The 17,915-nt window shown below is 40.3% G+C and overlaps 1 protein-coding gene and 1 long non-coding RNA gene across 11 annotated transcripts in view; one reads left to right on the forward strand and one right to left on the reverse strand.

The window, feature by feature from the left end:
• Window positions 1-6,597, forward strand: part of LOC310709159 — a 105,284-nt gene extending 98,687 nt beyond the window's left edge. The window contains exons 2-4 of the long non-coding RNA XR_014527370.1: window positions 505-635; window positions 2,641-2,794; window positions 6,417-6,597. This is a non-coding gene — a long non-coding RNA (uncharacterized lncRNA). The remainder of the gene's footprint in view (window positions 1-504; window positions 636-2,640; window positions 2,795-6,416) is intronic.
• The window catches only part of TOX2 (TOX high mobility group box family member 2), a 260,964-nt gene that overhangs the window by 84,097 nt on the left and 158,952 nt on the right, over window positions 1-17,915 (reverse strand). For 6 of the 10 annotated variants that reach the window (XR_014527291.1, XM_083508113.1, XM_083508109.1 and 3 more), the window contains exons 3-4: window positions 14,574-14,819; window positions 9,670-9,732 (exon numbers count right to left, since the gene is read on the reverse strand). Coding sequence is in view for 9 of the 10 variants with exons in the window: in XM_083508113.1 (XP_083364239.1) it covers window positions 9,670-9,732; window positions 14,574-14,819 (309 nt within the window). In the remaining variant the exon portion in view is untranslated. The remainder of the gene's footprint in view (window positions 1-9,669; window positions 9,733-14,573; window positions 14,820-17,915) is intronic. The other 4 variants (XM_083508107.1, XM_083508112.1, XM_083508115.1 and 1 more) reach the window with 1 other exon arrangement.

Consider the following 17,915-nt stretch of genomic DNA (forward strand, 5'->3'; position numbering starts at 1 on the left):
AGAGCATCTTCTGTCACCAATTGGCATTCCCTACCACCAGGCAGAGCTCGCTGAGAAAGCTTTGAAGAACCAAGTAATGACAGAAGTGAGCTAAAGATTCTAATATCATGTCCCAGAGCCCCAATCAGAAACTGAAGTTTTTAAGAATAATGTTAAGATACCCATTGGTTCCTGGTAATATATTAAATGTGAACATTTATGAGTGCTGGCTTTAGTACTTCAAAAATGAGGTTGTGAATCAGGCCACAGGCTCTTTTTTGTGCTAGGAAGCTGCCCACATTATGCATATAAAACCTAAAGCCAAAATTGCTTGTGTTAGTCAAGGTTACAGGATATTGCAGAGAGGGTCTAATATAGAGAGAATAGTTGAATACTGTTATTTTCTTAATGCCAGGTGAGTCTATTGCATATCTTCCAATAACTAGACAGGCGACAGTGAACATTTTTGTCAGAGAGCTTTCCACCTTGCCGAGAAATGTAATAATTTTATTTTTATTATTCCAGTTTTTAAAACTGCTCTCCATCACATGAGATTCCTAAGGGAAAATTTAAGGATTCCAGGGCAAGTCTCATCATAAGGGGAGTGTCCAAGCCGAGCTTGTTTGGTTCTGATGCAATGAAAACAGATGCAACAAGTTATTCTTTTTTCTTCTTATTAAAATGCAAAATAATTTCTTCCTCTTGCGCCCTTGTGACAAGACAAGCTGCTAGGTCTCATCTCAACACACATGCTGGACAGTCATCATTAATGAAGGAAAAGGGTAAAATTCTATGATGTTTGGCATGGCTTTGGGTTTTGCTGTTCCTTGCCAACTTCCAGTGGTGAATGTAAATTCAAACCAGTTGGTGTGTTGCTGGTTTTTGTGGGGGTTTTTTGTGAGTGCAGATTTACTTATGGAAGAATTCTGTGAGGATCAAAAGTCTGCACCCATATTGATCCCATAAGTAATAACACTACACAGTACCTGTATTTTTCAAACAGCCCTGGCTCATACTCATTACACAAGGTAAAGGTAAAGGGACCCCTGACCATTAGGTCCAGTCGTGGCCGACTCTGGGGTTGCGGCGCTCATCTCGCTTTATTGGCCGAGGGAGCCGGCGTTTATCCACAGACAGCTTCCGGGTCATGTGGCCAGCATGACAAAGCCACTTCTGGCCAACCAGAGCAGCACACTGAAACGCCATTTACCTCCTGCCGGAGCGGTACCTATTTATCTACTTGCAGTTTGACGTGCTTTCGAACTGCTAGGTTGGCAGGAGCAGGGACATAGGGACACTCTAAAAACAGGCCCCAAATAATGTTGACAAAAGCCTACCTCGTGGTTTACGAAGTCAGAACTCTCTGAAAGGACACAAACACACACAGCTTGAACGCACAGCAAAGAATTTAGAAGTAGCTTCTTTCAGCCATGTATAGTTGTGGTTGAGACTAAGGATATATATTTTTAAAGGCCTTAAAAGCAATTGAATGTCATCTTGCAAATATCAGCCTGGAGAAAAATGTTATGAACAAGTCATTGTACACCCCTAGGATTTTTATTTTAAAAAAGAGGTTCCAAATGAATATGCCACATTCATTACAATGAGAACATGAGTGGGGGCTGTTCAATTAAATCTCATAAAGGAGGGGAGGAAGAAACTTAAGAGAGTTAGCAAAGGTAAAATAATGTTCATTAAAAACAGAAAAACAACCTGGAAAATCCTTTGTATTCAACTTCGCACTCGTACATCATAATGTTCCAGTAAAAGCCCATTTTCCCTTGAGATAATAAAAGAATTGAATTTTTCCTTATCGGTCATCTATTTTTCTAGCTATAGCTATTACTCCCTCTCTGCAGTTGCTAGGCAACAAGAAATATTAATAGCAGCTTTTATTAGCTTAGCTTTAGCAGCAGAGTACCAGAATGAGAAAATGGAAAACATAAATGTGTTACATAAATCTTTCAACCTTTCAGGGTTTGTGTTAGTCTCTGTTTTCATAATGATTTATTGAAGTGATGGTTCATTTATGAGAAAAAGGAGTGTGAAATAAGAAAACGGAACATTACCCTGAAGGACTGTTTGAAAATAAATAATTATAGGAGGTGAAGAAAAGCTGTTTAAAACCATTTCTCTGAGTTTTATAAAATTTAAAAAGACATATTTCTTTCATTTATTGCCTTTGAGAAAAACACTAGCAAAGGATTGCAAACAGGCCTCCGATTAATACGAAAAAAGGCATCACATGTGATTGTGTTTTGATTATTCCTCACCATGGACTTATATCAGGGAATTTGGTTTTTAAATAGAGACCCATTAATGAGCAGAATTTCAAGCAAGTCATAACCAAACGCATAAAGATTCTATTCAAATGGAGGGGAGCTGACTACTGCCTTCATGGGAATTCAAGATGCTTCAAACTCCGGAACACTTTTCAAATTGCTTGTCCCCATGTCAACAATGTCTGCCGTTACGTCTGAAATGCTCCAATATTTACCTCTGTTTATTTTTGTAAGGCTGCTAATTTGGAATTCAATTTGTTTTGCAGCTTGATTTGAGTGGCTTTATGCTTTGCTTTATTGCGGCAGTCGCCAGCAATAGAGGCCTGGGAAGTGTACTGCTATATTTAAATGCTAATTTATTTCTCATTGCACTTCACAGGTGTTTTTAAACATTATAACTCAGGGAAGCAGCAACGTTTTGGTTTCTGCAGAAGGATGAGAATTGTTGTCAATGCTGCTTGGATGTTGTTCTTGGGATGTTCCGGTTTATTTTTTAATTTCGAAACACCAGCAAAATGTAAAAAAAAACCATAGTAAGTAATGTGCCAATTTTTTAAAATGAACATCGTAATAAATTGCTATTTACAACAAAAATATCCTAGGCACTGTACAATGATAGGGGTGGACACAATTCCTTGCCAACCAGCTCATAATTTTAAGGAAAATGAAACGAGAAGAGGGGGCAGAGGATTTGTTTACACGTGGCAGCTGTCACAGACACTGCTTAAAACTCACCACAGTGTGATTCTTAACAAGCAGTAAGGTAGTCCTATGCAGTTGCACATGGACTGAACACCACCACAAATGTCTGAAAGATCAGGTCTGTGACAGCAATCTAATGCACCTGAATGGCTTAAAACATGATAGCCACTATGTGGTACAACTCAGTGGCTTCTCTGTTGTCCAATAACATGCAAACTAGCCCTCTTCCCTGGGGAAGATATAATGCCAAAGACAATTTCCTGATCAGAAATTACCCCTGAGGTTCCTTCCCACTATACCTCTCTCACCCCTGGGTTGGGAGATAAGGGTGACCTTCGTGAACCGTGGCTTTGTTTCTGGAGTTCAGAAGGCGCTTTAACCATGGTTCACAGTGATCCAATGTAGGCCAGCATTGAGGGTGAAATCACAAGAGAGTGGCAGGAGACCTTCATCGCGTGACTATCTTCAGATAGTTCTACCTTTGAGTGCTGCTAGTTCACATAGAGGCATAAAATACTCTGATGTGAATTGGCCTATACACATATTTCACCCACAGCTGCCATTTTCCAATGATGGTGACACCATTTTCATTTGATGCTTTGGGAGAAATGGCTGCTTGCTCCTAGTAGGTGGAATCTAGGTACATGCAACCTGAGTGACATCATCTGTATGCTTCTCTCTACATTGGCTGAGGCTATGCTAGTGATGGACAGGTGTTTGGATAGGGTAGTGAAATGAAGGCTAATAAACTGAAGTTAAATCCTGACAAGATAAAGGCACTGTGGATGTCATGCCCGGGAATTAGTTGCATAGCCTGTTCCAGATGTGGTTCATAATATAAGGGTACTCTCCAATCCAGTGGTCACTAGGGGCTCAGGTGGCCTCAGTGGCATGGAGTGCCTTTTTCAACTTTGGCTTTTTCACCAGTAATTATTGTTCCTGGGTAAGGATAGTATGGCCACAGTGACCCATGGTCTGGTTACCTCCCAATTGGACTACTATAATGAGCAGTGTGTGGAGCTGTCCTTGAAGACAACACAGAGCTATTGTGGCAGAATACAGAATTTTAAGCCAGTACAGTCTGATGGAATCATATCACACTGTTTCTTTTGTTGTTGTGAACATTACACTGACTCTAAAGGAATCACACTGTTTGTCTATTTGCTTCTAAGGTGAATTTAAGATGTTGGTGCTTACGTTTAAAGTCCTAAACAGCCCAAAATGCTTAAAAGGAGCAACCTGCCCTATTCTAGAATGAGGAGGTTCTTCTCCATGATCCACCAGGCTAGAGTCTTCTCTGTGGTGGCACCCTGACAGTAGAATGCCCTCCCAAATATGACTGGTGCTTACGTTGTTATCATTCCAGACCAGGTTAAAAATTATTTATTTACCCACATATTGTAAATTGATGGTTGTATAGCAATCTGTTGTTCTCAACTCCCTTGACTTATTCTGAGCAGTGTATTTTATTATTTTAGCATTGTTCATTTTATTATTTGATTTATGGGGAGAATGAATATATATATATATATATACACACACACACACACACACACGCACGCAAAGCAATAGATGAAATATAGAATAATCTCCTGAATTATTAAAGCCCATTAGTAGCAACATTGTAATCCTGAGTTCTACTCCCCACTCTTAATGGATGATTCACGTTACCTTTTACAAAAGTAGGATGACTCTAATGATTTATTCCTCTGCTTGGCTTCATAAGTGAAAGTATAGTGTAGCATGCACGGCACAATCCCTAACAAATCCACTAGCACTGGGAATCTTTGCTGTCTAAATGGTTTTGCTTGGGTTTGGGCAACATGGCTCAAAAACTTGCTGTTATAGACATGTTATTTTCTCTCAGTCTGAATTCTCTAATATTACTGTCCTGCCTTACAGAAATGTGAGGATGAGCAATATAGTTTTTATGCATCAGTTGTGCTATGGATATGGTCAACAAAAAAAGTGATGTAAAAATTTAACATGCAAACTCCTGTGTCTTAGAGAGACAGCTGAACACCTGGTTTACTTGGAAGTAAGTATGCCAAGTTAGTTCTAATGAGAAATCTCCAAGGGAGACATTATCTTTATAATCACATTATTGTGTCAAGGCCTGAAATGTAACCAAGGTAATACTGATTTGTGAACCCAGCACTTTCGTATGTTAAGCAAAATGCAAATAATGGACAGAGAAAATCTGCAGTGATGTCAAAATGGAAAGTGTGTCCCCAGTGTATATGGGTGTCCCTGTCAAAGTTTCAATGAATGTAGCATTTTGATCCACATTCAAATCCAACAGTAGAAATCCAAGAAACTTCACGAGTCTCACTGACAACAGTCAAAAGAAGAGTGACTGGCAAGAGCTACAAGTTTTTCCATCAGACATCAGTCTGCATATCAATATTATGATTTGCATTCTTCTGGTACCAAGATCAAACCCTTAAAAGGATCTCAGGTAGTGTAACTGGCAGAAAGGCCTCTGCTACAGGCCTTGGAGAGCTACTGTGTCAAAGCATGCAGTACTGGTCTGATTATTATATGGTAAGTCCATATGGTTGGAAAGGCTAAGTGATGCCATTGCTCTGAATCTTGCCACACAGTCTGCCAGCTGCTTCCCACTTTCCTTTCTTCAAAGAGCCTGTCCCCACTAATGCAGATCCATTATTTGAAAAGCAACAAAAATTTCAGAGGCTTTCATTGACATATGTGGATTTCTCAGCAGTTGCAGGTGTTTGAAACTGATTGCTTCAGAATCTTGTATGGGGGAAGTGAGAAAGACTCCCACAGCCACTAGTTTTCTATTGAATCCATCAATGGACAAATAGGATGAGCATAGGTGTTGGCTGTGCTGAGGTGCAGGGTTCACTGTTCAGAGAAGGTGCCCCCACCTGATTTCCTGCACCTCTCCTTTCAAGCCACAGCCCATCCCATTCAGCTGAGTCCTCATTCCTTGAGGAGCCTTTCAGGGAGCACAGGGTCTGCCGGGCAGAAGAGGCAGGAAATTCAGCTTCCACCTGCCCTTTTCTGCAGGCATATCTCTGATCAAAAATCAAAATCAGATTAAATCATGTGTTCACCAAAAACACAATACCAGAAGGTCTTGCAAAATCTTGCAACATTAAAGAAGAATGCCAGGTTTCAGCTTTATGTCCCTCTGGGGCTGTATACCTGTAGGACAGCCACCAGGAATATTTCTCTACGAGCTCTTGTAGTCTGCCTTGCACTGTTACGGCATGAACACAGGAGTATGTGCATAGAATTCTGTTGTGCTCATGGGTTCTCTAAATAGGGCCACTGTCTCAAGACCAGCTTGGCCCACTATCGAGCATGACAGGAAAGCTGTTTGCACCACACTGAACGTTCTCTCATTCCAGCTGCAATCTGTCTTTTGTTTCTGACAAATGAATGTATTTCCAAATTCCCCTCTGAAAACCCATTTCTCGTTGACAGTTCTTTAACCCAGTCTGCTCAATAGATGCCCCCCACCACCTCGCCTTTCGCACAGTCTGTCTCTCAGTGCTGCTTCAAGTTCTTCGCCAAGATGCTGAAAAGATCTCCCTGCTGTATCAGTGCTAAAGATAACGCTCTGATGATATTATTCCTGTGAAATGAACAGCTAGAAAGTGCTCAGCAACCTTCTGGAGGCTTATATCTCTCTGCGTACTATGAAGGGGCTAGGGAAGGGGCGGGGGCGGGGGGGCTGCCTGCTCAACTGAAAAATAAAAGCAATCCATCACATTGGTATGAAGTTTGCTTTTTTTCTTGCCCCATTTTGTTAGCTACCCCTTATTTTACCCACCCTCATATTTCTTATCCTCCATTCCTTACTTATTTCCAACTCACTCTTCAATGCCTAGAAGATCTAACAAGGCTTCACACTTTCCCAAACCAACTCCCGGTTTTAAGTCTTCTACCAGGGCAACTGAGGCTATTTCCATCTCGAAACCAGGCCAGAAATCAGACTGGAACAGATTCAATTCATCAGTCTCATCGAAAAACTGCCTGAAGTTGAAATGCTACCACCCACTCCGAAACCAACTCAATAATAGTTAACTGGCCACTAGGTGAAGGTCATCCAAAACAGTGAGTCCAAGCCAGATTTCTTCAATAAAGGGTTAACTAATGCCTCTTTCAAAATGGACGGATTTTTCAGGCAACTCTTCCACCCAGTCTGAGATATTCTCAGCATCTACAACCTCGCCCCACACACTCACACCAAACAATGAGAAGATGGAGTCCAGGGCAGGACATATTGCTAACCAGTGGCATAGGAAGGGGGGGTGCGGTGGGTGGGTGTGGGGTGCCCTGGATCACTGAGGGGGGTTACAAAATGGCAAAAATATGTGTTTTTAAAATAATAATAAAAATTGGGTTCACGGCACTAGGTGAAGTGGGGGGCACTGGGCGCCACACCGTGGGGCCTGCAGATTGCCTGAGACACGCATCTCTCCTGAGGGGAAGGCAGTGGGCAGACTGCCTGCAAGCTCCATGCTGCTTTTTCAAGCAGCGCAGGGCCTGCACCTGCCCACCGCCTTAGCTACCCTACAGCTGGGGGGGAGACTGCAGAGAGGCTCCACACAGCGCGCCCTGCCTTGGCTCGCCCCGCTCCCATAGGCAGTTTGCCCCCCCCCCGGCTGCAAGAACCACGTGCCGCACCGGGCACCTGAGCAGCTAGCTATGCCGTTGTTGCTAACCATATAAAGTATTAGTAAAAGTCAAACAATGCCTGATCAAAGGAAGCATATATGGGACATATTTCCATGTATCACGTTTATGATGGACTTCTGTCCGCCTTGAACTGTGGCTGAATATTCTGCCTTCTTAATTCTGCACTAGCTAATAGCTTCTTAACACTGACTCAACTGCATGTTTCCTGTGCCTATTTATTTATTTATTTATTTATTTATTTATTTATTTTCTTCCATTTATATCCTGCCTTACTTCTTCATGGGACCCAAGGAAGCATACAAGTAGTTTCTAGGCAGTCACCCATCCAAGCCGTGACCAGGCCCAAACCTTCAGCAAGGTGATTGCTTGGTGTGCCTTCAGACCATACTCTGTTTCTTTGACAAAGCAAACCGTTTCCTAACACTCATCAGATCCAGTAGTACACTGGCTTCCTCAACCTCAGCCCTCCAGATGTTTTTGGCCTACAACTCCCATGATCCCTAGCTAGCAGGACCAATGGTCAGGGATGATGGGAATTGTAGTCTCAAAACATCTGGAGGGCCAAGGTTGAGGAGGCCTGCAGTAGTAGAATCACTGCTACTCACAGCTGCTTCCCACAGAGACCATTTGTCTACATGGTTGTAAAACATTTAGCACAGCATAGTTTCTAGTGTAGCATGTGAGGCTGTTCATAAAAAAAACAAACCCATGTGTGGGCTCAAAATAGCCTCCTTGTCTCTGCAACAGCATCCTACATCAGCTAGACCCCAAGAAGAGAAAGGAACACATCAATATCTGTGGTTATACCTCAACTGGTAAATTTCCTCCTCACTTTGTTCTTTCATAATGAGAACTTGGTGTATGCAGGTTATTTATAGAACCAAAGTTTATTTTATAACCAATGCAGCAGGATGTGGTCTAACTATTGGCCACACTCCCTTTGCTTTAGCGAAGAGAACATTAACTTTTTTCATATCTCACAATCAGTGGGGATGAAAGGAGAAAACGCTTGACAGGTGCAGAGAGGGCAGAAAAAAGGGAGTATGTAGAACCTTTAGTCTTCTAATGGAGTTTGAAAGCTTCAAACTCAAAAAAGCATTTCATCAAGTCATTCAGCAAAATATGCATTGGGTGCAATCCATCAAGCACTGTGGCTACATATTGTCCAGTAACTTAGCTTAGGGTTTATATGGGACGAGACACAACTTCAATTGAAGTGAGTTGGCGGGGTGGAGTCACAACAATAGTGCTTTGTGAATCCAATGAATCCACTGGATACTTAAAAATAGAATCCTATGTTTGTTTACTCAGAAATAATTCCAACTTTATTCACTGTAGCTTTCTTGCAGCTATATGTTTGTAGGGTTGCAACTTTAATTAAGCCATGAAATCACAGTCCTACAGAGGCTTATTTGAATCGTTAATCTCTTATACTTGGACAAGCTTTGGTCAGTCACTGGAATTCAGTGGCTCCAGAAACAAAGATCACAACTGAATATCTAAAAGCAGTACAATTTTCAGTTCTGAGGAAGTACCCATGACTCTGATACTGAGCTACTAAAAGTTTGTCAGTTTCTTCCAAGCCATAAGTTAAGCTTCCTTGATTATGTCATAACATGGTGCTTGGATTGAGCCACTGCCTTACTCTGCATTTCAGATGTTTTCCTTATGTGCTGCTAACTCTAAAGCAGAAAGTAGTAGTTTTGTTACAGGATACCAATATTTCATTGAGATTTTCCCCTCTATGATTATAAGGAGAAGAAGTCGTGACTTTCTATATATTTTAACAACAACAAGTTTTGTTCTGCTTTGTGCACTTCTAACTGCTTTCAGCTTTCTGTCACTAGACAAAAAAAACCCTAAGAATAATACTGATTATCTAGTAATCGGAAGCGGTAACTCTTAACATCATGAAAAACAGACATCATGAAACGAAAATGGAGGTTAAGATTAATTCTCTGCATATGGGCATGTTAAATTAAACATAACTGCACATATGCATGGAGTTAAAAGCTCCATTTCTGAAAACACTTACCACATGCTGCAAATAGTTACTCCTGTGCAGTCCCATGGACCTCAGTGGAAGGCAATCTAATGACTAAAGCAACAGGGTTGGGAGTTAGGGGAAACAAAGAATCCATTCCATGCTTTGCCAGTGAATCATTTATTCATTTATGTATTTGTTCCCCAGCCCTTCCTACGTTTAGGGCCACTAGAGTCACATGGGCTCTCGCTGTCCTGAGAATTAGTTATTCATCTGAATACAGTGTTCTGAAGATTCCTTGGATAAGAGGCAGTAATGAGCAGCTGCACTTGATCTCCTTATTTAAAAACATGACCGTACAAGATAATACCCTCTTGTTGATCCTAACTGATAACATATATTTGTGGGTGTAGTTTTTGTGTCAAATCACAGGAATACATTTCGATCACCTTGTCTTTGTCTCCTAAACTTCTAGCAATTAAGAAATTTCTCTTGCACTAAAAATATAAACCAGCATAATATTAGTATAACAAATGCTAGCAAAGTCTGGACAGAGACAGAGAGTACAGCACAAATTACCCTAAACAAAAAGGGATTGCCAGTTAACAGTCTAGGAATACCGTCTGTCACAAAAGGAGAGAGCAGCTACTGTTTCCCTTGCTATTCTCATCACCCTGCTTCTTTGCCCACCCACAATGTGACAGAACAAAACTCGTTCTTGTTTCACTAGGCAAAAGGGGAAGGTTTTCACAAGAAGTGGGTGGGTTGGGGGAGCAGGGCAGAGGAAACCTTGGCTGCATCCTCCTTCTCAGCTAAGGGGCTGTCAAAAGAGTCATGAAGTTCCCCCGAGTTTCAACCTGGCAACTCTACAAACAGAAACATACCAAGAGTTCTTCTACCTTTGGTTTGAACAGGTTATATGTGAGGTTTGGCACGATAACATGTGCTTTTCTATCCTTTGGTTCACACCATCCAGCTTTTATATATTATATTTTAAACATATACACATGCCTTTTGGGGTATGTTCTGTGTATTTAATACTGACGTTTCTTATACCTGACTTGGGAAAATACATTTTGACATATTGAACACTTTAGGATCTTTGGGGCAAGGGATTGGGCAACAATAAAATGGAGACAGTTCGTTTCATTGTGGCATTGCACAAAGAATTAGGGTCTGGCAGGTGTAAGCTGTTAACAGAGACAAACTTTGGAACCTGTTTGTTCTGCCCATAGGATTTCATTCTGCCTCCTGTGCATGCACACCTTTCATTAATGCCAGTTGAAAACTGCAATGTATTTAACTGGGATAGATGCTATCAAGGCATGAACATACGGCAGAGGTACTGGGAGTACATGTCAATGGGAAATAATGCCTGACTCGCTGCGACAGCAGAGGGCCTGAAGATCATTTTAATGGCAAATGGAAACTCGAATGTCTGACAAAAAGGTAGAAATGTTTATAATTTTGGCTTAAAACAGAAAGACAATTCACTTCCTCAGTGGCCTTTTTGCTGCTCAGAGCCTTGGGGATATATCATGCTTCCAGAGGCCTTCATTTAAAGTGAAACACCCTCCGTTGAGAAATGGATGAGAAACTCGTGACTTCTCCAGATTTTTCCTTTCTTTTCGTTTTTCATTTTCATTACAAGGGGGAAACAAATCTTAATATCCCTATTCTACGCTTACAGCACACTAAGCCCTCTTCTTATCTTCCTGCAGCTCAGTCCTGATTTATTGTCATGATGCTGCATTTGTAAAACAGAACCATAAAGTAAAGAAGAGAACATTTCCCAAGGACTACTCTAAAATAAATTATTTCAGATGTGTAGAAGCTGCTTAATAAATCCCGCTATTCTTGTTTCTTTGGGTATTTTAGAAACTGATTTATAAGTGCAATATCTCCTCTCAAAAATGAGACAATCAACGCAGGATAAAATTATCATGTTATGAAAATAGGGGTCAGGCATTGGGGCTGCACTTTAAATTAAACTGAGGGGGGAAATATCTTTCATATGAAATTGACTCTTTTGTCTCAGAAATGAATGTTTTAATCAACTCGGCTGAAGAGGAGCCCTAAAGTAATGTTTGATTTCATACAAGGTGCCTGTTGGTTTTGAGATAGCCATGACAAGGAGAGGGATAAGGTGAATACCCTCATATTAAACACACACAATAAAACATCCACCACAAATTTAGGGGATGATGGTGAGAGGGTGGGGCTGAGCTTCCTCCACTTCCTGCACTATTGTCTCCTATAAAGTCTACTTGCTTTCCAGAGTCTGAGCCCACACCAGAAAAATCAATTGGTTTTTAGATAAGAGGCTTGTATAATTGCCATTATATTAACTGAGCAAAAACTGTTACATCTGTATCCCACCTTTCCTCTAAAAAACAATGTTATCCTCACAAAGGGCTGGTTCAGATGTACCACCAAACCATCATCTGCATTACCCAAAACTTCAGCTCTAAGCCATGATTTGTGTTACAGATATACAGGCAAACCATGGTTTATGTGGTTTCCCTCTTCCTCTCCCACTTTCCTTGACAATCACAGGATGCCAACCGAATGACAACCTCCAAAGGCAACAGCCCAAACGATGGTTTACTGATTTACATGTAACAACCAAACCACCAATTGTCCAAATTATGGGTTGACAAAGAGTTTCAAACCATGGTTTCAAGTTTGGGATTGGCAACAACCCACAAACGATGGTTTGTCAAACAGTAATGATTCAAGCATCACAAACCACTGTTTGGCTTTGTGGAGCATGGTTTATAACATTATGTTCAAGCCATCTCATAAAGTAATTATATAGGAAATTCGGCTGAGAGATAAGTGATTTATCCAAAGCCAAACAGTAAACTTCATAGTCTGGTAGGACTTTGAACTTTCCGCATTCAAGCCCAGTACTGGAGCCACTAGACTAAAACGCTCATCAGGTGATAATGATATATATATATTAAGGTGCCAAATAAACACTACCATTTGGCAGCATTTAATTTCTGACTTTTATTCATGATTTGTTGGCTGATTTCCTCGTCCCTATTTCTATATACTTACTTTTTATTTCAATGGATAGCATTTTAAACATTTGTTGTAAGCTGCTTTGGGGCTAATATTGTTGGAAAGATGGGATATAAATGTTTAAACAAATAAAATGATGCATCCAAGGAAGCTAATGATGAAGGAAATAATGCATAGATATCTAATAAAACTGCACAGTACTATCCATACTGCACATGAAACCGTAACTGAAATTAAGGCAACATGGATTTTTTATTTTCAATTTTTTGCTTCCCATTGCAAATTCACCTTTGCTCTGTGCAAACACTTCAGACATTCTCTCCCAGATCTAGCTTTTACATATTTAAGGATTCCACCCCCTTCTGCTATTTTATGCAAAAGAGTAGCATAGACCTTTTAAAGTAACACAATAAAAGGTAATAATTTAAGCAATTCTGCAAATGCAACAGGCTAGCAGACTGGAGGCCAGACTCTGCTTCCTCAGGCAGGGTTTCCATCAGTTTAAATGTATTATTTGTTTACTTACTTATTTGTCTATCCTGCCTTTCCCTTCTAAAATTGACTCAGTGGAAGCTGGTGGTTTGAAAGGGGGACTAATGGGCAGCTCATTTGACTTTTCTCATTGATGACTTTCTTATCTTTCTTTCTACTTTTCTACCTTTCCTCCTTTTACCTTTTTCTGGCTCCTAGACTGACCGTACATCAGGGATGGAGGAGGACCATACAATAGACAATAATTTACAGGAAAAGCAAGTTACTCTTTGCTTAGGCCCATGGAGGCTCATCCATGTAGCATGAAACCATGGTTTGGGCATTACATGTGAACATTGCCTCTGTCACTGAGATTAGGTACAAAAAGTGGACATGGTCAGGAGAAACCCTAATTTTGCTTCAGCCAGTTATGTGTTACCAAATGAGAGATGACAGAATGAGTGCATGAGTTTTCCTGCCTAGACTGCTTCCCTCTTCCATATCCTTGTGTAAGCAAAAGGTGAGCTAGAGGAAAAGATCAAGGACAGACTCTCTCAAAAGGGTTTAAAAATAATAATAATAATAATAAAGCTATATGGATGATTGCAGACATAAAGCTTGGTGGTCTAACACTGGGCATTTACTTTAACGTACAGAGATGTTCACTTCCCCAAGCATAAAGTAATGTGGATGAATGTGATGGTATTTATATTCCTACTAAACATATCAACAAAGCAATGAATGGGAGACTGTGGAAGATCTCTCCCTGTTTCTACAGATCAAGCCACAGCACACAAGAAGAATAAAGCACGTACATGCAAGTCCCTAAAGGCCCAAATCAATATGTATGGCATTATATACACAAAGAGTGAAACATAAAACCACCACATGAATACATCTTAGTCATTAGCAGGGCTTAATAAAAAAAAAGCAAGAGAATTTCAAGCCAAAAAAGTGAATAGAAAAGAATTATGAGCGTGACCAAATTGCTATAAAGGAGTCAACTGTAGAACTTTAAGTTCTGGTATCTAGTTCCCTAAGGTTGAAAAATGATTGGTGGTAACTCACTTTATTCGATTCCCCTGTAAGTCATGCTTACCCATGAATGTGCTTCTAAATTCAGTCTTTTCATAATGAAAAATAAGCGATACAAAACAGGAAAAGAAAGTGTATTTTTAGTAGGCCAGCAGAATCGAAAGGCTCAATTATATAATGCAGGTTATTAACATATACCACAAGACTCTGCCTACAAATAAGCATTTTTATTCTGCATAGTCAAGAGTATTATGAATTCTAAAGCTATCAATTCAGAAGGAGAAGCTGACCTAGTAAAAGCTATTCCAGGTATTCCATAACCTGGAACCAGCCTAACAGGACTTCAGGTACCAAACAGGATGCTAATAGCACACACCCAAGGTGTAAAATGAAACGCAAGTAGAAAAGGAAAGGTTACTCACAGTAGGTAGCTGACTAGAAAGAAGGTGTCCATCTTGGCTCAACATGTTAGATACCATGATGGCTGGGAGGTCCATATTCTGGTAGGAGTATGCTGGTATCAGGCTATTTGGAGGGAGACTGTGGCACAGTGAATGATATCCAGTTTCATGATCCACCAAGTGAAGGAGGGAAGGGTCCGGGAGGTTAGGAGGAGTAATAGGAGGGATTTCATAATCTTCATTATTCTCATTCTGACCATTGTATGTCTAAAACAAAATTGAAAAAAAAGACATTACTATGAAGCAGATCTCGCATTACATTTCTCCAAAGCCTTAACTGATAGCCGCAGTTATACAGTCTGCCTACCTTCTGCAAAAGCTATTTTAAGAGCACAAATAATTTGAATGAACTCTTTACATTAATAATTTAAAAAACAACAACACACCACAACATACAAGAATAGAGTTACTTGTGTGGTACAGAGCAAATTCACACATTGCCTATTTACGGGATAGTAAGTCTCACGGAATTCAGCGGGGCTTATTGTCAAGTAAGCATGAAGAGAACCACAGCCTAAAAAGAAGAAATGCGTGTAGACAAAGAAAACTTCTTATAAAAGAATGCAAAACATTACAGGAACATTCATTCACAACCAGTCAGATGACAGTAAGGCCAGTTTGGTGATATATCTATGCTTTACATTTTGAAAATTGAGCTGGTATTGCACCACTGGAATCCTCATGGTAATACAAATGCATTTTAGCACCGGGGAATGAATACTGAAGGAAGTTGTGGCAAGGGAACAAAATATGACAATATTAAAAACAATTAAAAACAACCTGTATAACTGCATGCAAGATGGCATCTCTTTGCCCCCATCAATAGCAGTACAGATTCTCCAATATGGATACAAAATATAAGCACATAAAGATTGCCCTATCCCTTTCAAATGAGGTAGCAGATGCACTTGACATGAGGATCTACTACATTCATTTAAAAATAAACACAGCACCATCTTCAGGCGGAATAACTCAGCTTGCACATCAAAGCTCTTGTGCCCATAAAATATTGCTGGATGAGTTTACTTGTGTTCAGCAGGGAACCATAATGATCATGATGCAAAGCAACATCTTTTTGATATGTTTGGTTCCCACACAGCGTGGATCAAACTCCTGTACACAAATTAATGATTCCATCCAAAATTAAAGCAATCCCACTTTGACTCCACCGCACATGCACTGCCACAGGTTTAGGTTGCATCTTAATTTTTGCCTAAGTTGCATTCCTCTTCGTAATATAGTAGATTATACATTACAAGTACTGTAAAGCTACATTTTAATTTGCTCACACCCCAGTGAAAACCTCTGTCTTCATTCCCACACATACACCAAGCTTCTACATAGGAGAGCTTCTCTACTGACTACAATGTTGGCGACCTGAGGTGGCAGCAGCTGAAAAGCAACTGAGGTGGTGGAGATTTTTCCCCCCATGCTTCAGAAGCACCAGGAGATATGCAAGCATTGCACAAGAACATGATTGTTTACCAGGCAATCTCCTTAGCACTGATGTCAGCAGGGGTAGCCATCCAAAGAGCAAATATGCGCAAGCACAGGACTGGCAGCAATGCCCACTTCCCCCATTGGTATGGAGGAATTCCCAGTCTCCTTTGATCACCAACCAGCAGTTGCCAGCATTTTCACTTAGCAAACTATATCACCAGCCATTGCTGCTTGGACATATTAAAATGCAATGTGAATGGAAGGGAAAGGAAAGGAAACTGTTTCATACTTGGAAGCTCATTGTATGGATTCTGTATACCTAAGGCAGCCCTAGATCTCTTACCCTTCCCTTTTTCTGTATCCTTATTGCTTATTTCATCACAGAGGAAGAGACTGAAAAATATTTACAGAGGGAACAGAGAACACTTGCACATAATGATTGGATACATAAAGTTGTGTTGATGCCCCCAGTCAAGAGCAAACTTTTGTATTTCTGTAAGGGCAATGGGGAAACCAACAGCATGATTTTAACCTACATAAGTCAAATGAAATAATGGATTTACCATCTATTTCTCCCCCAAAGCTATTTGCTCTGGCATCTTAAAGCATATTACAATCCCTCATAAGCCTGATCCTGCCTTTCCTTTTGATCTGCTGCCCTTACATTGATGATGAGAAAAAAGAACGCAAGCTGAATCCTCAGTTTATCTTGACATTCGGAAAGGGTTGAACTGCTATTTTATGACAGATTTTGAAAACCCTTGCTACAGAGCACCACAGCCCACTGATTCAGTTAGTGTTTTTATAAAGCACAAGAACAAAGATGCAAGAAATGGCCATTTTGTTGCTGTTGTCATTGTTTAATTAATGTAGGGGGTCATTCTAAATATGCTTCCTTGCTATTCAATGACTTGGACTGGGGCTGTGATACACTAGGAAAAATACCTGGCTTTCTTAACCTCCAGGGGAAAAAATTAAACAAAACCATAATAAAATATAATAAAATAAAAAACTGTAGGTGAGATACAAGGGGTCTTATCTGCTTAGTATCTTTTATTTGTACAATGTCCAAACACTGTCCAATCCAACTATAACAGGATGCTACTCTTGTTCTGCAGCAATTACTGAATCACAAGTGTATTACAAGCCAATTTTGTACATTTCTTTGCATGTACATCAACTTAACTAGATACATGGTAATAATGTGCCAATTCTATGTCAAACTATAGAATCCAACCCTATGAGATGCATAAGGTTGTGTCCAATGCTACTCCAGATTATTTTTTGAAAAGTTCCAGCATCTTAATTACCAAGAGTTAAACGCCTTTACTGTAAATTTAGCTTCAATCTTTGTGTCCAAAATTCAGGGCAGCATTCAGATGGCACATGGATACCAAAGTACCTAACAGGCAGACCACAACTGAATATTTAAGATACCCAGTGTAAGCAAAGTTAAACAGCTTCTGAAAACAGCTATAATCTCAAATATACAGGCCAATTCCTTTCCCATAAAAATCTGGAAGCCAGCAATGAGCAAGTTGCAAGCAGCACTGAGCATTTTCCATGTAAATGTCCACCACTGCTTAAGTCTATATTTGACAAAGGAACAGAGCTGTGTTTGCCACATCCAGTAGGCTGGAGTGAAACAATTGCCTCTCTGTTCTGGTCTTATCAGAGGGCTGCACAATGCCACTCAGTTCATGGAGTCAGGCACACGGGACGTGCATTGGAATCACCTCCCTTTTCCTTCTGCAGAATGAACTTGCAAAAAACAAATAAAAAGGAGGGATGCATAAAGTGAGGGTCAGAAAAATTTTGAAAATGGATTTTCCTCCCAAAGCTTTATTTTTCCTTGTAAATTTT

Source organism: Podarcis liolepis (assembly GCF_965112155.1).
Source record: "Podarcis liolepis genome assembly, chromosome: 6".
Classification (NCBI taxonomy): Eukaryota; Metazoa; Chordata; class Lepidosauria; order Squamata; family Lacertidae; genus Podarcis; species Podarcis liolepis.